Consider the following 21,086-nt stretch of genomic DNA (forward strand, 5'->3'; position numbering starts at 1 on the left):
TGGACTCGATTGCGTGGCGACGATAAGAGTCCGGCTTCGAGAAATGTTTTGCCAACCCTCTAATTACCCAGAAGAGCGCGGCCAATTTATTGTAACGGCCATGGCCCCCTATTATCCCTATTCGAATGGTTCCGGACCAGGTCGTCAGACGAACCAACATCATACCGAGTCCAAGAGAGCGAAAGCGTGTCATTATCGTTAGTTTTTACGACTTTAAGCCAATGAGCTATGGCCAGTAGCGGCAACCAGTGGGAGGTGCGCCGATGGGCGACAAAAAGATGATGCAAAGGACGCTCGACTTTTCTGTTTTCGTTGGTCAAAAACTTTCCCCTCAAGGGCGGCGGTCACATTTTGATGCGAGTTAACAGCTTAAGCTTCGCTCGACGACGCTAGTAAAGTAACGGATCAACGGCACTTGACTCCTGTGTGCTGGTGGACACACGAAACGGACACGAAAACTGTGCCGGGCCGAGGCCGGGGCCTGGGGCCGAAAGAAATGGAGAATGAAATCAAGTCATTCCATTCCTCATCGGTGGAGCGAAAAAATGAAATCACTCATCCGGCTAAGCTTCTATCATCAAACCGTACGCACATACAATGGCCGAAGACCGCAGCGCCAGCATACACACATACAAACGCCCAAGGAATGGGCAAGGAATAGGCAACGGCAAAAACAGCGCGCCGCATGGCGTAATGTCGCCAGAAGATAACGAACACGACATCCGCGAGCGCTGCCGTTGCCGAAGCCATTCGGAACCAGCGAGACAGAGACACATAGAGAGAGAGAGAGATACTGTTTCGAGAAGGCCACATGTGGTTGGAGAACGCCAAAAAAAAACAACCCAACCGAAGGATATCTTTCTGTCCGTCGCCGTCGCCGGCTCTTCAGGGGCTGCGTTTCGGTGTTCCGGGCGACGGAAATTGATTCGACTTGATACTTGATTTAATTAACGCTTTAAATGAAGGACACGGCGGCGCGCATCGCTGGAGATCCACATGCTCCTGCTGTTTGCCATTAAAATGCCGTTCTGTGTCTGCAGTTTATGGCCTGTGGCGACGACGGACACACAGGTTTTGGTCAGGGATTTTGGCATGAATGCTTAAAATTGATGAAATGCGACTGCCAAAGAAGTGGACAATTGAATGCTAAATTCCATTCTCCAGACAGGAACAATATCGCGCGCGACCCGAAACCGGCCATTCCATCCCGGACGGAGTGTGTGTGGTGCCCTAGATTGGATTCCTCGAAATCGAATCGAACATTTGTGTTCGCAGATGGCGCTAGTAGTTCTCCGGAAATTTGCAAACACGGCACCGGAGTCGTAGAGCTACAAAAAAAACATGAGCGCCGTTTGTCGAACCGACGATTGCGGCCATAAGCCAGTGCCGTCGCCATCAAATTTCCCCCAGGATCGGTGGTGGCGCGTACACGCAAAACGGTTTCCTGCTGAACTTTGCGCTGCATACAAAATTAATCCGCACCAAAGGGTCCGCCGAACGCGGCCCCCGGTGATGGTGGTCAGGGTCGGGCTATGTGGAAGTTTAAAAATTAAAATATCACTCACCGAATGGCCTCGAATAAACATTCGCAACGGTGCCGAAAAATGGCCCCAAAACTGCCAGCTCAGCCACAGTTGGCCGGCCAGTCACTAAACGGTCGTTTGAGACAGTTCCGGCCGAGGACTCTTCATCCTATCTTTTGCTCACAGCAGAGAGCAAAAAAAAGCGAAGCAATTTGCCGTGAAACATCTCAGGGGACAGGACACGGAAAAAGGTCAGCCAGGGACCGGCCGGCCGGCCGGTCGGTCGGTGTGTGTGTCTTGTTTTCATTTTAGTATTATTATGGATTATTAGCAAGTGGCGATATTGCGGCCAAAGTTTGCCTATCACAGCAAAAACCGCCATAAAAAACTAATCTAATCAGTCGAGACTTTGCGCCCCTGTGGCCTTCCATCACACACACACGGGGGCTGCGGGTGAGTTGGGAGCTTTTGGGGAAAATGATTTGGCACTTTTTTTGCCTCCTGCCTATTGGTGGTACTTTCCATCACCGTTCCGCTTGGCCGCATTCCGAGGAGTCGACGGGGGTTGAGTAAATGTTTTGCATTCCGGAGGATGCACAGTCGGAGGAGGGCCGCACTGGGCGAGACCTTTTGGGCCATTAGGGAGTTCGGACGGAAAAAAACGACAACGACGACGATGGAGGCGCATGGTGCGTTTCAACTCGGGCGGGCCACACCAACTATGGCTGGCCAGATAAGGGCTATTAGGGCTTGGAAAAGTTGCCCGACGTATGGTTGCTTAAACTTATTGCTTTGGTTCAGAGTCAAAAACCACAACCTTACCGGAGGCTTAGGCTTGGGAATTGGCCCCATTACGAGTACCGTTGAGTACCGAAACTTTCACCGATTACACCCGCAGCAGAAGGGCTGCTAAGGTAACGGGAATCGACATTGTGAAAGGATTGAGCAGATTATCGATTATCATGTAACAGACGGTCCCCACCCCGTCGTTCATCGATAGGATTGGCCCGGGTGTGTCACATAGCGTAGCGCACCCTCTTTAAACCCCAAAGCCAGCCAAAGGATAACGGATTTCGTGCAGAAAGCCTCGGAGGAAGCTTCGTTTACCTTCACCGGACCACTCTAATGCCTTCTGGAACGGAATTCAACCTGCTCCCGGGGAAGGGTTCTATTGTGCGCTCCGCTCCGTGTGATAATGTACCTCGCCGGATATGGCGATAAAAATTCAACAAATAAGCAACCAATCATGGGACACACGAAAAGGGGAACCTTTTGCGAAGCAGCAGCCAGGTACCGCTGGAAGTCTCCTGGAAGTCTGTGGTGTTTGGGCAAAAAAACGGGCCACTAAAGGGGCCACTGTTCTGCTGTTTGCTGCTCCATCGCCATCAAGAACGACACAACAAGGCAGCAACTACCAGGTCGTCGGGTGGCCAGGGAGTCTCGTTCGAGTCTAATTTCGCGCTGGAATCGCGCCACACATGATCAAAGCGAGGCTCTCGGAACGGAGCTCGACTGCTGCAAGTTAATGATGTTTCTCGCGGTGCACACCGGAGTGGCACCAACGTGGCCAAGTGTAGGCAAAAAGACAGAAGGCACTACTACGCGGTGGGGTGATGATGATTGCCAACTCTGCACTTTCGCGCGCACCACAGTCCGGGCTTTATTGTTGCCAATTTCGTCACAGGTTTCTGCTTAAATTACGCAACACAGCAACGAGACACGGCGTTGTGTTCTGCGATGGGCCATTTCCTGCCTCTGCCTTAGGTAGGGCACGCCGTCGGACGACGTCACTGTTGATGGAGTGGTATGATTAAAAAACGGAAAAAGAGCGCCCCAGAAACCGAAACCCAGATTGATCATCCCTGACGCGAGTGCGAGGCGAACCCACAGGATGCGATGATCTGAGAATGTGAAAAGTGGCACACGCGCGCCCCGATCCGCAATTTGACCTTTTTTTGTGTGCGTGTATGATGTGTGTGGCAAATCTTCCCTCGGTTCTCGGCTGACACGACGGCGGCTGTGTGTGGAATGGAAATTTTTATCTGATTTAAGGGAATTTTCCTGCCCTCACAATTTTCCTGGCGGGCGGTGAATTCCGCTGACTTCGCTCGCTTTTTGTGTGTGTGTGTCACGAAACGAAAAAAGCCGAAAAGGATCAAAGGTTTTGCATCCGTCTCCGGGGAGCCGGAGTGGGAAATTATGTTCTCTCGATAACGAGACCGGCGCCGCGTTAAGGATTCAATTCGCTCTTCTGCGATCTGCTCATCCTGTGGCCAACATGATAACGAGTCGTGCAGTTAATGTAATTGCGTTTGATTGCTGCTTTCTTTTGGTGAAAGTCTAATGGAGTTTACTTTCGAAAATTAAATTTGACAACAAAACGGGAAATGCTTTAAGTTGAGGGGATTCTGCAACCCGAAATTGCACTGGGCCATTGCGAAGAAACACGATCCACTCCGGAGAGATCGGCACCGCGAATCGACGAACCACCAGCTGCCGAAAGAGACTGAAATGCGTTTTTAGATGGTGAGCTAAAAATAAGCATCCTGGACCGAAGAAGAACCACCTGGCACCTGCACCGGCGTCACCGCGATGGATCTCAACGGCCGCTTAAAAATAGCTTACGTCATTCCGTCTTTTCCAGTCGGCAGCTTCGGCAGGTGGCCGAAGAAGGTTCGTGCAGCTTCGATCCAAAGCAGACCGGTCGGTAAAAGCCTTCGTTTTCCCCGGGCCCCGATCACCGACTAACCTGTATGTTGAGTTCCAGATTTTTCCACTGACAGAAGCGGGTGTATTTGTCACTTTCGAGAAACTTTCGGAACGGCTCGCCGCGCAGATGGTGGAAGATCTCCTCGATGTACGGCTCGAACAGGTTCACCGGGACCTCGTTCTTCATTAAATACTTTTGGACGTGCGCCACCGCTTCCTTGGAGTATTCCTGGCCGGAACAGAGAGAGAAAGAAATGCGAAAAATGCGCTCAGTTGGGTGGAAAATTCTACAATCAAGCCCCAGCGCCGGTGGCCTGGCCTGGCACCGGTGATTTACTTTTTCTTTCACCCAGCAAATCACTCTGCAGGAAGGCAGCAGGAAGGAAGGGAGGACGCAGCGACTAAATTGTTTTTCCTAAATCAAATCGCGCGCACTTGATGGGATTTGGCCCAGGCGGAGGAAAAGATTTGGCCAAATGGCACCGACTTACATGCGTGTGGGACAGCATCTCCTTCATGATGTAGTTATCGTAGATTTCCCGCGCCTGTTTCCGCCGCTCGTCGTGGCACTCTGTCTTTTCGTAGGCTTTTATCTGGAGGAGAAGAGAAGGAAGGAATCGCGTTAGCAAAAACCCGGTACAAGATAAACAGGAACTCGTTTGTATTATGTGCTGCTAAGAACTTGCCGGAAGCAGAAGGAGCTCAGTTGTACACATCGAAAAGATAACCAAAAACCTTAACAAAATGGCTCGACATTTTTACCGAAACATAAATTCGTGGCAAAGATTGTTTTTTGTAAAAAAATTACATAGGCCATTGCGAACTAAACAACCAAAAACTTATTTTAAATTTCACGCAATTCCACGAGCTATAATTAAATGATTTAAATTAAAAAGTACAAAATCAATGTCATCTGATGATGATAAGTCCATAAGGGGATGGTCCTCCTGAGCAATTCCTGCTCCTTGACTACAGCGCTCTCCATCAATTACCCAGCAGAAGAAATCGTCGAGACCCGCAGGGCAACACTCCGGAGCGCAAAAGATTCTTTTTGCTCTGTTTGTAGTTCAAAAACAGGACATGACCATCTGCTTTGAGCTAACTGACTTCCTCATTAATGTTCCCAAATCTATGTAGTCTTCTTCATAATTTTGCATGTTCAATTAAAATCTATCCAATCATCATCATATTCACCTCAATGTCGTGAAATGACCCCCTTATGTATGCGGAACAAAGGTGTTTGAATTCGTTAAGATGGATAGTTTGGAAGGCATGTGCTCTGCGAATGCAATAGCTGTGGACGTTTGGCCCCATAACTATCCATTCTCGGAAGTACCTTGAAACAATACCTTTCACAATTCTATACACCAAAAAGATACAGTTTAGTTGCAGCCAAGTGTATCTTGCATCCTATTTCATCGCGAAATTCTAATGATTTTGCTATTAATCCTACAATGAGTCGAAAATATCAATCTTAATTGCCTAGACGCCTTGCTAAAAATTGACCATCAATTGCCAAATATTTGCCAATAAAGCTTTGGGTTTTGGATGGCGAAATACAGACAAAAAGGATAGCCAGATGTGTGTTTGTTTGCCGTTTTCCAGCGATCGAGAGCGCGCCTTTCTCCGTTTCCGCGCATTTCGCTCAGTGTGTGAAACATTATCCACTCCGCACAGATGCGTGAGGTGAGCTAAATAAATCTTGACGAGTGTGAAAAATCGGCCCTCAAGCCCGATTACCGTTGCGCCGATTTTCCGCGATTCAATTTACACCACAACACACCACGACCAAGGGTCGCACATGAATTTCCCATTCAACGGCCACCAAACCAAATGGATGCGCCAAACTTTCCACATCGTTCTTCTTTTTCCACGCATTTCCGTGGTGTGTGTGTGGGGAGGACGGGCCGCGGGGGTTCGTGCAGATATTCTGTCACTCCGCCGTCCGCCCGGCCGTGGCCACCCCGCATGCCCACTTTGGCGCTGCTGCTTGTTTATTTCCTAGTGGTACTTTATTTTTGTTTATAACAGTGTTTATCTTTTCTGGCCCGGGCCCCGGCCAAGGTCCGTGTGCCAGGCCAGTTTGGCAGTCGCGGCCCCGTTGGGTGGGACGACGGAGAGACCCGCGGTCTGCCTGCCGCTGACAGGAGGCAGTGTCTGCAAACGACGCACGGGGGCTTCACCGGCAGTGTTGCCGGCTGTCGAGTGGCCTTATCGCTTCAAGGAGGCCCAAGGAAAGCAGACGCGCGCTAGAGGGCCAAGTTTTGTACATTGATTTAGTTAATTTGAAGCATAATAAATCATTGTTACTGTTTGCGAGTCAAGTGCTGCGCAGTTTGTGGTGCAAGTAAATAATAAAGTATTACTCGACGTTCGACGTGGGGTCTGTCCCTCTGTGGGATATTCCACAAACGGAGGGCACGGCGGAATGGCAAATGATATTTTTAAAACAATTACCAACCAGTAACGGGCTTAAGACAAATACAGAGACTACGCTCCGGGATGGTTGTTTGGTCGGAAAAATTGTGCTTCGGAAACGACCACACCACTGGCAATGGCGCACCGAGCAAAAGATAAGATGCCACCAGCGGGTTGGCTGATTTTAATTGTGTTTACAATTCACGTACCGTTCCGCACGGTGTTCGTAAGAACGCAGGTCTTACATGCACACAACATTACCACGGAGAATACAAAGTGTAAGTGAGCGGAGCGAAAATTAGGCACTTTGACTTTAACACTTAGACTTTGGCTTAACACAAGGTTTTTCGATTTCATTTGCTTTTTTGCTACATCTCCAAGAACCAAGAGCTATATGGACAAGTTTAGTAAGACGTTTAAGGGAACGGCCAGAGCCATAACATTTTGAATTAGCTTCAAAGTGATTAACAATAAAAAATCAAAACAGGAGTTCCCACATAAATCAAGCATAATCACAACGGGGACCGACAAAACGAAACAACGGTCCGCTTGATCACGGTGATCAACCCACGGCAAAAGGCGCAACAGTCTCTGGAAATGTTACTGCGCCGTAACAGCCGAAAGGACCTCTTTCGGGAGCCGAGGGAAAGAAAAAACCCCGAAAAACACATCCCAATCAACGCGGGCCACAAAATAACGTGTTTTCGATTCCCAAATCAATGAGCACCAATCAGACCCGCGAGGGCTTTCGTCATCCCCCGCAATCGCCCGGCGGACACGGAAAAGTCGTGACATTTGTTTTTACTTCGATTTCTTTCCGCCAAAATGGGCAATTCTGATGCCACCAAAGTGCTAAACGGATCACCACGGGAGAAAGAGAAGGGCATTTTTTGAGCAAACGAAGGGGGTTTGCCACGAGGGGGCCGCCTCGGTTAGCGGTGAATGAATCGTCAACCATTCGGGATCCTAATGATCCGTGAAAAAGGCGCCTTCTTCGAACCCGGAAGTAGCATTTAATTTGGCAGCGGCAGCGATGAAAATCATGAATAAGAGCGCCCCCTAATTGGGTGGTGGACGGACGGGCGGCGGCGGCACTGTGTGATTACACCGCCGAACGAGGCGAGATTTATGCGACAAAGTTGAACCCGACGACACACACAAAAAACAAGTCATCGGGTTTGTTGGAAATTACTTTTCGAATCAACCGGGCCATTTGCAGCGCGCGAGAAAAAAAAAAGGAATGATTAAAAGGATCCCGATTGAATGCCGAATCCTTCCGTCCGCGACCAGTAAGAAGCGATCCGAAAAAGCGGTCATTAGGGGGCTCGCTATCTCTCTACAGCCTCGCCCGCTCTCGGGTTGTAAAATATCTTTGCCAACGGGAAACGGAAACCTCAATCCACCGGAAGCCACCAGCATTTACTTTTTATGGGCCGACTCTCGGAACTCTCGGAGCGCCTTCGTTTGCTATCCCGCATTCTGGACCGGATCTAATCCGATTGACGGTTTGCTCCAAAAACCCGAGTTTTACGATAAGGAATTACGTTTCACAAATGGCTGGCCACCGGGGCCATTTTTTCAGATTTAACACGATAAACGGAAATAAAACAATGTCGCATGAGGTCCCCTCGGCTCGGCATGACGACTTATCGATTTCGGGGGATTTTGGTGTCCACGTCCGGAAAGAAGTTGAAATTTGGACACGGAGATGGACACGTCGTCATCGGAGATTATGTATCTAAAGCGTTCCCCCAGTGTGCCGCGGACCAATCGAAATCCGCCACCACGAAGATGGCCACTATTTGGGTCACACTGTTATGGTTATCTGGGGTCATAAACACACGCACACACACAGGCGTACCCTTGGGACGATTGAGGATGGTGTGTGAAAATTTCATTTCGAATCTAAGCCCTTTTTGGAGGCTCAAGGATAAGGGGCGGCCGATCAATCTGCGAGATCCTGTGGCTCAGATCCTTCGTCCACCATCGGGCCGTTACCATGGTGATTTTATTGGGCGCCCATGATGAGTGTTTGATTTATTTCTGACTGCCGCCCCTTTCGTGTCTCGGTGCACCGTAAGCAGTCCTCGATCGATCGATCGATCGTGCGATTGAGCGAGCAGCGGCAAGCGCGAGTTCCGCCATAAAGCAGCCGCTGGTGGGCCCTATTAAACAAAGTTGTTCGCCACCGGCCACGTTTAATGAAGTGGACCCTTTTTCTAGGGCCACGGTTACAAAGGATGTGCCCCCGAAACCGGACGCAGATATTGCTCCGTTCCTTTGTGAGGAATCGTAAAACTGGTGTGCCCTTTTAGCCCTATTTCCGTCAGCAACAGGTGGGATGGGTGTCGGGCAACAGGACACCGCCAGCACAAGGTGCCACCGCTGCCGAGGCGCCCGAGGTCAGAAGTTAGCCACCGTTTACCCGACACCTTCCGGTGCCTTCTAACCCCGTCCATGGCGGGGGGTCACCAAAATCGCACCAAATTGTTGACGCCGCAGGGCTCGTTGATGGGGTGTAAGGTTTCACACGCAAAACGGGGCACGGAACGACCGCGGGTTCGGAGTGACAAGACACTGCCGCCCCCGGGGGGGTTTCGGCGTATTGAAAGGCAGCCGAAAGGAGTCAGTTTCTCCCGCGTCGTCGTCGCAAAGGTGCTCCTCGAAGGGGGCTTTCAGTGTGAAATTAATTAAGCCTAAACTTTACATGAATGCTTAATGCGATTTCGCGTTTCGATCACGACACGATCTTTAGCCAATAGATTGATTGCCCCACAATTAATCAATCGCTGACGGTTGTTAAGCCCAGCCGAAAGCATTCGAACAAGTTTTCCGACAGAGAAAGGATAAAACTACGCAGCACTCGCAGCACACTCCACTCTTGGTTCGGGGAATGTCGTCGCTGTTGTTGTCGTCGTGAACGCACAAATGATTCCTTCGCTCCGGTATCCGGCCACCCCCCGTGAGGGTGGGGTTTGGGCCAATTTTCCATCGCCATTCCAGGGAAATTTCATGGCTATTTTTAGCGCACCCTCCCGGTGCTACCTCGCTGTTGCTCCAGCTCCAGGGATTTGGTGCTCTGCGTGAAAATTTGTTCTGCGCCGTTGCCAACAGCCCGACGGCAGCAGCGAGAGACACCGAGGGACGTTTACAGCACCCAAGTTGGGTCTTTAAAAGTGGCCGAATGGTCGACTTCGACAGGACCGTTAACAGGCTTTAAAGATGGAAGGAACGGTAAACTGCCCCCGGAAGCCGTATCGTTCGACGACGACGACAACGACGACGATGCAACAGGCAATATCTGATTTGAAATTAATTTGCGCAAAGTCGGCAAATTCCGGTTCGGTGCGGTACAATAGGGTTCGTCCCACGCGAAACGTGTACTCTTCTTCCGGAAGCAAGCGTAGCAAATAAAACATAAGTCACAAGTGGCAACCCTCGACGGCCATAATTCTTGCAACGTGCTAAGAGGTCGAGGGGCACGGTAGCCGTCTTTTCGTCCTTGGTACGATCCGATTCGTTACTTATGCCAGCTGGAATATGATAATTTGTGTCCGATGAGGTAAAGTGTTTTCAAAGACGAAGGACGAATCTTGGTTCACAACAAATAGGTTCGGGTTGAAAATACCTTAAAGTCTAAATGAATGAAACTGAAATTTGGTCTGGCATCTGACAAAGGATTGCAGCTTAAAACAGAACAAGTTTGTAACTTGCCTTTGCAGGAAGTTAGGTCAATGCGCATCGCACGAAACCTGGTACTTTTGATGACCAAAAGTACGTTCTGAAGATATTCGATCCACGATCTAAACTAAGGAAACGAATGACGGTGTTGACTTAATAACGTATAAGACAAAAACTCAGACGAAGAAGTCATGGTCAGGCTTCACAAAACGCATGAAGAAAATGGTGGAGAAAAGTCAAATGCTAGAGAAAGACTCCGAAAAAGACTAGAAGGGAATGGAAGGAAGGATGTCGAGACCAAGCGCATGCAGGATGCTTCGGACCAAGAAGGTCTCTCCATAAATCACGCTCTTCATGATTGGAGTAAGAAAAATGATTCAAACGCGAAAGTTGAGACTCGCGGCTCGAGACATCAGAAGAAATGTTTGTCCTCAATAACAACTGTGCGATACAAACTCCAAAGTCTCATCCAGGACCACAGTGAAACACAAGTCAAATGGTTAGGCGATGGTGGCGAACCCATACACTCCATTCGCCAGTAATTAAAGCGTCAAATAGAGCAAACGGCGATGAGGGAATTTTGCGGCGACGGCCGCAAACGGCTTCATTAGACAGGGGCGATAAGGAGCGAGGGAGAGAGTTGTTCCCCCCAAAACTTCCGGTCCGGTCGGAAGTGAGAAGAAACGCACCATAACCCGAACCGGCCACACCGAGGTCCATTGGTCCGCGCACACAAACAAACACACACTACTAATAAGGATGTCCGCGGGAGAAAGGTGACCAGGTCGTGTGTGCTGGCGGCGGCGGCCGCCTGCCGGTTTCCTGCCGGCCAACCGGGACACCTAGCACCACGCAAACCCACGGAGAAAAGTGATCCGAAAAAGGTGCTAAAATATTTATAATCACCCACAGCGCAGCGCACGCGAACACTCCGGAGCGGCAGAGAAACCGGAGGCTCCTGAAGGACGCCGCCACCGGAACCAGCAGCGCAAGGCGAAGCATTAATAACGCATGGCGTGATCGTCGGGCGCTTATCTCGTCGCAACGTGCCCGGCGAGTTGGAAAGCGATTACCCGGCGGTGGCAGCGGTGGCGACCCAGGAGATGGAGCTTCCAGGAGTCGGAAAATTCCGGCGATTTTCTCGATAAGCGCCCGGAGCACGGATGGTGAGTGATTTTCCCTCAGCGAGCCCGCCGTGCAAATTGGGACACTGTCGCGTCCTCACCGTTTCGGTGGTTGGTTATCGATTGTAAGAAGATGCACAGCTTAAAGGGGTCACCAAAAAAAAACGGGCAATCAATTTGAGAGCAGTTTTGCATTTACGTAAGTTTTTTAATAAATAAAATATAATATAAAAAATTTTAGAAAAGGCGATGTGCGCGTTCCAAAAAAGCCATTCATTTCAAAATGTCGAAACGGGTAATTTAACGCAGCGTAAATCGGCACAAAAGGAAGATGCAATCTCGTGCCGATGGCCATTAATTCTGCACGTGGTGGCGGTGGCAAACGTATGATTACTTCCGCTCCCAGTACCGTCGCCGGAAGAGCCGGATTCTCCATCTGCCAGGGCCAAGTGCTCCTTGCCTTGGCTCGCCGGTGAATGCGTCTTTTGCGGGGCTAACCGGCCATAAATCACGTTATGCATGGGCGACACAGCGTCCTGTGTGTGCAGCTTCATCGCACCGCAATGGAATACCATTACTCACGATTAGCAACATAAAAAAGGGGAGGGAGGGGGGGCCTCCCGGCCATATTCTTCTCCTTGTTCTCGGGGCCACTTGCACATTGTCGACTGCACCCTTTGCGGGTGCAGTCGGGCGCGAGCCGCGAAGCGCACATCGAAACCCTTCGGAGGCGATAAGGCGATCCGCGAATTGATCGGAACCGCTGCTGCGCAAGAACCACTTTCAACACACACTCGTGACTCGGCTGATGAAGATAGATGCGGGCACGGGAACTCAACCCATCGATCGGCCATCGCCGATAAGCGGATAAAGATTTATCTCGAGCCCTTTTGACCCGCCGCCGGCCGCGGGCGGTTCCCGGAAACTATTCATTACTTTGTCAAGATTAATCGGTTACGCGGCGAAAGCTTCTGGGGTGCGCCCCAGTCTTGCGATCGATAACGGCAGACCAACGGCAACATATTAACGCCACACCCCAGTGTCATTGTGTGCCTTCCGCTCGCCTCAAAGCGCCACGAAGTCAACGAAGTGGAGGTCCACTTCGTTGGCTCAGACCAATCATTAAGAGGCAATCAGCCGGGCAAGAGGTGCTGCTGGTGTTTGCAATTGTGACACACGGGCCAATTGGCCACGGCTTCAATTCGTCCATTGAAACGGGGTTAGTTGGGCCGGATATTATTTATCCCGGGTCCCGCCGTTCAGGATGCGATTCTGGAAAACGGTTTGCCACTCAGTTCGGAAGTCATCACCGGAAGTTATTAAAACTTCAACGGCAATCGGCCTTGGGGGCCAACGGCTTAAGTCGTTTGCTGTCCGTAGCGTAGCGAGAAATATGCTGCGCGCTGATAAATACCCCTCGGCGGGTTGTCCCGTTTTATGCTGATGAGTTGCGGACGCGCCACTGCACCGCACCCGGTCCTCTTTTGGTGGACAAAACACCGGAGCAAGCCGAGGCGCAACCCATTCAGGTGCGCTCTCTTCGCACGGTAAACATCGCTCATTCATCACTTCTCCTCGCAACCCGCGGGACCCCGCGAGGCTCGCCATTATTTGCCCATTTTATTGCGGTCGGGGATGGATTTTCCAATTTCCTTTCCATTTACTACACAGCAACGGGCAGCGGTGGCAGCGGGTGGCAACGGGCAGCGGTGGCAGCGGGTGGCAACGGTGGCGGTGGACCCGCGAAGACGCTTCTCGGGCGCCGCTTTTCACATTTCATTATTTTGATTGAAAGAAAACTCCGAAACCGAAAGCAAACCCGGCCGGGCGGGGCCAGGTAGCCTGACCCGGTCCCGGTGGTGGCCGCCGTGACTCATCGTTCTACAGCCACATAACCACCTGCCCTTAGTGTGGCTTGGGAACGCGCCCCCGACCGACCGACCGGCCGCCCGATGATGGTGATGATGCAGCAGCAGCATTACTTTGGGTGTGCGCCCTTTTCCGTGGCGCGCTCTAGGCAGTTTTGCCCCGGCGGAGCGGCGAACGGAACGACGCAGCAGGTTTTTTTGTTGTTGCTGAAAAGCCGTGCCCCGTCCCGTGTCTGTCGTGGCAACATCAAACGCTTCGGCACCGTGGCAGAGCGCGGCAGAGGAGCGTGGCAGATGAAATTGGTTTCGCGTTGCTCGTGCCGCTAAAGTTTGCAACATATTCGAGACCCAAATTGAGGTTCCGGAAAAATTCGGCTTTAGAATGCTTGATTAAAAAACCCAAAACCAACCCAAATTTGGCTATTTCATTTGGAAAGATAAAAGAAAAGTACTAAAATATTACCATTTTTGAAATGAACGATTCAAAACATTGCCCAAGTTTTTGAAGAACGTAAAAAGAATTAAAAAAAGGCACGAAGATTAAATGAAACGATCAAAAGAAAGGTAAAAATTAAATGAAAAACAAATTGGGAATGTGAGTGGAATGGAAATAGAACTAATAACATAAAGATAGACAACAGAAACCTACAGAGGTACAAACAAACAAGTTCGTGGTGTACAAGCAACAGAGTAAATGTTCAAAGACCTAAACCAAGTAACAAACAAAAACCTGAACAAAAGTAAGTTGATGAACATGAAACTGAAAAACCTATAGGTAAACTCCAACACCCTAAATAAAAGCAATAGAACAAACAAAACAACAAAACATTAGTAAACTAAACAAAAAAGTAGGTCAACAAATAAGTGCGCAACTGGCCCAGATTTAGGTCGTGCAAATCTTCTGGAACGCGGTCGAATTCATCTCCGGTACCCTTTCAACTTACGATGCGGCGCTGTGGCTAGCGTCACAAGTGCGCACCGGACAAGATTTACGAGAACTTTCCCGCAACATTCTTACACCGGCTCGGCATCGATCGCCACGAGGGGATGTGCACTTAAAATGTAACAAGATTGTCGTGTTGCACAAAATCTCGATACGCTCCTTCGGGAACCCTGGAACACGGGCCCCGGCTAGGAGATAGGAATCGAACCCCCGGCCAGCCACCCAGCGGGAGGGAGAGAGGGTGGTCCGGAGTCACGGTTTTACACATTGCAAACACGTTTCTGTGTGCTGCTGGGGGGGTCCTTCTTATTGTTATCCTGTCTCACCGGCCGGAGATAAACTTTCGCTTGGTAGCGTAGAGGAGAAGAGGCAGAAGGCAGACGGAGCCAGGTTTGTGTCTCTTCGAGCAAACCACAAAAACTTCCGTGTTCTTCGCCCTCGGCCGGGCGGTAGCTTACAACACAGTTCTGCCGCACCCCGGGCAGCTTGCGCTCGATGCATCTTCCGGCGGGGTGATGATGCTTTGGAATGGAGGCACCGACAAAGCAACGCCCAAGGACCGTCGTCGTTGTCGCCGTCGTCGGGGGTTCGCCGCCGGCAAGCCGATATGCCGAAGGAACCACACACCCGATGGCAGGTTGACAGAATAGGAGCATCACAATGGCAAAACGTTGTTATCAGTTACCACTCCAGTTCGAGTTCGAGGACTCGTGAAAGGCGGTGTGCTTCCGTGTACCGTACCGTGGCTTGGCCACTTCTCCTCGGAGGACGGAAGCCCGAGCCCCGCGGATGGTGGTGACACGTCGTCGGAAGGGGCTATTGTGCAGCTGCAGCGAGCTGCAGAGAGTTGGCCATTTCTGAACCGAGAAGTCCATAAAGTGCTGCTGGCCTGCTGCACTGCATCACGACACTCTTGACGGCGCATCGAGCCGGAAGCGGTCGCTTTTCGAGGGCCCCAATTTATGGAACAATTTTTGAGACGAAAACGACAAGATGAGTGAGAGATCCTTGAATGGGACCCTCGTCAGGAACCTCACAGTTGTGGAAATTGTCACTGAAGAGAGCGCGCATAATTACTGCTTTATTCAAGAGCTGTGAATGCAAATAATTTTAGCAACGCGAGTGAAAAGATATCTTACAGCGCTACGTGATGTGCTTAAAATTTCCCACCAAACGACTCCCGAGCTACTAGCGGATCGTCCTGAAGCGCCGTGCCCTGGAAACGTGCAACTCCAGCGCCGGTAGAGTTAGTTTCGAGGTGGCAGAATAAACTTAACACGCGCCGGGAAGACTATCTTTTTATGGGTACGCCATATTTTCAGAAGTTTCTTCAGTTCCACTCGATTAAAACCGAAAAACTATTTCCACGGATGCTGATATCTGCAGGCAAAAGACGCAACTCCTGCCGACTGTGCCGACGCCGACAGAAATTAAAGTGTCAAAACAGGGCCTTGTCCCCGGGGCCGTTAGTCGCTCCCGAGAAGCTCCGATGGTGTGCCGATAAACCGTCTCACCCAGCCCACTCATTACCTTCGAGAAAATGCTCGATAAGCTCTTCTTGAAATTTTCTTTCAAAAAAAAGAGGAAACACAACAAGTCTCCGTCGTGTACACGAAAATTCACTCGAAAAGGATTATGCTCGGGACGGAGCAATTATCAAACACAGTTACGGAGAAAAGACTGGACTGAAGGAGACGATTGGCGCGAGCGAGCAACAAAAATAAACCCGAAAGGTCCTTAAATCCGTTTTCTAACTCTTCTCTCCCGAGAAGCGAGAGGCGTCGGCGTGCGTTCGAAGAAAGGGGGCCGGCCAAAGAGAGTACCAAGGAGCAAGAAAAACTTTGCACAGCACGAAATGATTACATTATGGCAACGCGAGGCAACATTTCGGGTGCCGCATTCGGCGAAACGTCAGCTGATTTCGAGCGAGTGGCCCCGGCACTGGTGACAAATTCAATTTAAAGTGTTGCTCATGACGCACCAAACGGTCGCGAGACGTTTAAAAAAGGAGCCCATTTCGAAACGGGACATTGTTTACGATCTTCCATTTTCCCATTTTTTTTTGTTCAATCCTCTATGGAGAAGTAAATATCGAGTATAATGCACCGAGAACGTACTTTTGTTCGTTAATCGCCTATTAAGTGGACAATTACAAGGCAATCGAACGAGGATTTGTCATAAATCATTTGTTCAGTTCATTGTCCACTTCACGCGAACACGACGGCATACCTTAGACGTGATTCTATTCCCAAAAGGCCACATTTCTTTGCCTTCGAAAAGTCAAAGCCTTTACAAGAAAAGTTAGATAATAAAGCTAGGTAAATACAATTTTTTTTAAATAAAAAGCAAAACATTTACTAAGCAACGAATTAAAATAACGAATAACTCACACCGAACGACAAGCTACTCAAACTTGAGCCAGCTCACGAGTCGCCCGACTTGCGATAAAACCTCAATAAAGCTCCACGCGACGGCGGCGTAAGCCCTCCATTTGGCTGGTTAGCTTAGGAAAACAGTGATTTACAAGAAAAGCGCATTTCCATCGGGCGATAAAACTGGCGATTTACCACACCGGCAACCGGAAATGGCACCGAATGCGCACGGTCCGCGTGCGGAAACAAGCAACGCTAACTGCAGCTCACCATTAGAGACCCGATGGGCCCGGTTGAGATGGCATTCCGAAGGGGACAAGGACTAACACGGACGGGACAGGGGCGCGCCAGAGCGTGAAAACTCTCATCGAAACAATTACGGCCCGACTCGAACTACTACATCAACTTTGCAACTTCGTCTGCCCCGTGGCCGCCACCGGCACGATCGCCAAACGATGCAACGATGGGTCAAAAGTGCTTCGCATTTTGCTGCTCTGTCTGTTAGGTTAACTTTCCTGGCCCCAAATTAAACCTCCCGAGCACTGGGTGATGGGGCCTCGCCTGCCCCATTGCAACTACAGGAATAGTTGCCGGCGTGACTTGGCGGGCCGGCGGCCATCCTTTTCGTCGGACTCTAATAGGGTTGTAATTAAAACTTTTCATTCCATTTCATTTACGTCGCGCGCGCCCGCGCGAGTCTCCCGAGAGTCGCGGGCATCGCGGGTTTTCCAGCAGCATGTTTGGAAAACTGGCCATTCCTGTCGAAACCACTTCTCTATCGCACGCTCCGTCGTTTCCGGTCGACCACATTCCGGGCAGGACGGGCAGGTCGTTAGCTGAAGCACCTGCAAAGTGCAGCTGGCTTTCCTGTCACTGACCACGCTGCAGGAATGTCCTGCCGAAGGCTGAGCGTTTTCCGAACGCGAAGCATTTTATTTGCTTCACACATTTTGATAGAATTTTTGTTTAGATTTAGGGTACCATTGAACGACATTAGGCACTCCTGTTACATGGCGACCGTGACTGGATTCGAACATGCAATCTTCGGATTACCTAAGACCAAGTGACCACACAAGTGCCCCTAGAAAAGGGAACCGAATTTGGAAAACATAATCGAGCAAATGATCACCACCGGCAACGTGGCCATAATAACATTTTACAATATTCCGCTCCCAGGTTGTTACCCTTCTGGGGCCGACTGTTGTTTTAGGTCACGGAAGCAAATCTTGCCGCTGTGAGTTGGGGGCTTCCCGGCTTTCTGTCGGTATGCATTACACGGAACTGGCGGGGGGGTTGGTATCATTTGCTCGGAAAAACTCTGGAAAATGCAGAAAAGAAAAACTGTCCAGCAACGTGCGGAAAGTCGTTTCTTATTCAGGGTGGAGAGAGATTCCAGAAGAAAAGGCTGCCACCGACCCACCGAGAGAGAGGAATCTGTAATAAATTGCAGAAAACATCGTTTCGGACTCCTGGCCTGGCCTGGCTTGGCCGGCGTGTGAAGGATAATAAATTCCACGTCCACGCCGTGCTTCAAAAAACTATCGTCATCCCCCGTGCCTTCCAGGACAAACCGGAATCGAAACCGACAATCAGCGTCCCGAAAAAAGGGGCCAAAGAAAAGTCCACGCTAAGAACATTTAGGAAGACCTCCGCTCCAAAAAAAACAGGCGAATCCGAAAAGTGCGGGCGCGAAAGATATTGACACTTTTTTAAAGTTTTGAATTTGAAACAAAAAACCGAACCGTGAGCCGATAACAATGGTACGGTTACGTAACGCGGGCTGCACACGTAGCCGGGGCAGGGCGCGACGTGGCCATAAGACGATGCCGGAAAACTGTTACTCGTAGGGGCAGGGGGCTAGCAATGGAAAAAAGGCGACCGACGATCGGAATGGAGCGCCTTTTCGCTCTTCCCATTTACCACACACAGCCCCCTAGTGGACCCCAGGGCGGCAGAAAAACTATCATTTCCGCAACTCGTTTACCACCCGGCCCGGCCGGCGGTGGGTGGCACACAAGAAAAACAAAAAAATGGGAACGATAAAAAGGACCGCCGGAACCATTCCCCCGGGTTCGACTGGAAGAACCCGGTATGGACCCCGCGGTGTGGCGACGCAACATCGTGATGTAACGCGCCATTCAAACACCTTCGTGTCCCCCTCACACACACACACACACGGGCGTGAGATAAGGATAACGAATGGTGGCGGCAGTAGTTTTGTGGAAAGAAAGTTTTACGCCCACCAGAGCCGAGACTCGAGCACGGCCACAACCGAGACGACGGAAGTAGGACGCACTTCTCGGACGTGCAATCTCGAACCCTCCCCGGACCCTGAATGGGAAGAGGCACCGTTGATGGGAAATGAGTTTCCATTTCCGCTCGCTCGGACAAAGAAAGTTCGCGCTAATGAAATGGACGACGGAAGTAAAGGCCGGGCTTTGAAGGCCGGACACCTCCTCGCGGCGCACCTGACTCAGAGACGAGGTTGACGAGATTGAGGAGTTATATGCCGATTCCAAGGCACAGGACATCCCTCCCGGGGCGCTTATCGGTTAACATTACGCAAATGTCAGACCAATTTGGCGCGGTGGCCGCTCATCACCGGATCAGTTAACGTGTTTCGCTGGACGGAATTCCGTCCCCACACAATGTCCTGGTGGCCTTTAACGGTAATCTCAATTAACATTTGCGCGTCCGCTAAACGAGGACGCTTTTCGTTCACACAAAAACTCATTGTACGTTAATTAGAACTAACTTTTGCTAATCGTCTTAGTAAATTGCATTGAGTTCATCAAACATTAATTTCACATTAACATTGCATCTGAAGACTTATTCATGCAAAATAACCAGAGTCCAAGCCACTTTGTTCTGAGTTTTTCAATTCATTTACCACACAAACTAAGCTCTACCGGAAAAGCGGAATCTCGTTACAAAAACCTAAAAAAAAAACGGATCGAAGAGATAGAACCTTTTTCTTTGCCCACACATCACGCGTTCCGAGTGTCAGCACTCTCTAACCTAGTTCTGTGCACCCCACAACATCCCTGTGGCCAGAGGCGAAACCGTGAGGCACGTCCGCGCACACACTATCGTGTATCACGATCTCTGGCCATTGAGAAAACATTTCCCAACCGAGCGGATCGGAAGCCCCCGGAAGGTGTGTGTGCTTCGGAGTTCAAAGAGATAGTTGTCAGTGCTCACGACATCCGGTGGCGCCCGCCGGTGACACAGGGACCGCCCCACCCCACGGCGGTGCTCTCGTGCGTAACGGATTGCCACGAGTGCCATCTGCTTCTTGGGAACCAAACCCCGTTCGTTCTTTCGTATCGTGCGCGCATCGGCTGCGTGGCGTGTGGCCAACAACCGCCAACCCCGGAAACCGGAAGCCAGGAGGAAGCAGCGGATAGCGAGAAAAATCCTGGGCTGTATCCGGGTAGCGACCGGGCGGCGGGTGGTCCACCCCGTGGATCCGGTTCTTCGATCGAAAACAACCCGTCGTCGCCGTTGCTGTGCTCTGGATAAAGGATTTCCGTCCACTGCCTTCCTTTTGACCTTCCGCTTCTACTTCGAATATGCAAAAAGCACCCTCCTTGCCGGGGGCGATCTAATCCGTTTCTGTGCCGGCCCAACTTCATCGGCGTCTGTCCCGGCGAGGAGGAAGTACGTTCCGTTACTGCTTTCAATAAGGCTTTTATGCCGAAAACAAGTCCCGGCTAGCCAACATTAGTGCTCACAGCACAGGAATGGGAAGGAGCGGTCACAGCGGAACCAGACCGCAGACCTCAAACGACGACGACGAGGACGACGACGCTGCGCCGTAACAGGATACCAATTTCGGTTATTGAATTTTACCTACGGCAAATGGTGTTCCGCGGAGTTCCGGAGCCGGCTGGAGTTCCATTTTGCGTTCCGACGAATTCGCCCCGTCGGATGGCTTTGGGGCAAACTTTTGCAGGGGGTATCCGATTGAAGCAAAAAATGGGAGACCACATTCTGCGGCTCTATAACCCACAGCTCGCCGCAAAACCTCGTACTAAATGTTGTCCATCAGTCAAGACAGGGCGAAAGGCGAGAGTTGCTTTCCAAGTAGAAAGCGTCCCCAACCTCACGGCACCAGATTATCGGGCAAATTTATCAGTAAATCTGCCATCGAAATGGGAGCGCAAAAATCGTAAACCAAACCGTGTTAACCGTGTCGATCGTTATCTGCCCCAGTGAAACGGGGCGCCAACCGGGCAGAGGTCGGCAGCGTGATCTTGAGATTCATCGGGGGTAAAAATAAACGCCCCATTTATGTGTGCGCTCGGAGCTCCCGCACTGGAAGTGCCACTGGAGGGACGACAGAGAGCGAAGGAGGGCCCCCGAACGATAAACATCAGCAATTTGTTCATTCGCACAACACGCGTTCTCGCTGCGCCCGTTGCTCGAGTTAATTTAATCGACGGCGA

The 21,086-nt window shown here is 50.6% G+C and overlaps 1 protein-coding gene across 1 annotated transcript in view; it reads right to left on the reverse strand.

Moving 5' to 3' along the window:
* The window catches only part of LOC128277148 (G protein-coupled receptor kinase 1), a 75,097-nt gene that overhangs the window by 7,129 nt on the left and 46,882 nt on the right, over positions 1-21,086 (reverse strand). The window contains exons 4-5 of the mRNA XM_053015595.1: positions 4,724-4,825; positions 4,273-4,461 (exon numbers count right to left, since the gene is read on the reverse strand). Coding sequence (XP_052871555.1) covers positions 4,273-4,461; positions 4,724-4,825 — 291 coding nt within the window. The remainder of the gene's footprint in view (positions 1-4,272; positions 4,462-4,723; positions 4,826-21,086) is intronic.

The sequence above is a fragment of the Anopheles cruzii genome, chromosome 2 (genome assembly GCF_943734635.1).
Source record: "Anopheles cruzii chromosome 2, idAnoCruzAS_RS32_06, whole genome shotgun sequence".
In the NCBI taxonomy this organism is placed as follows: domain Eukaryota; kingdom Metazoa; phylum Arthropoda; class Insecta; order Diptera; family Culicidae; genus Anopheles; species Anopheles cruzii.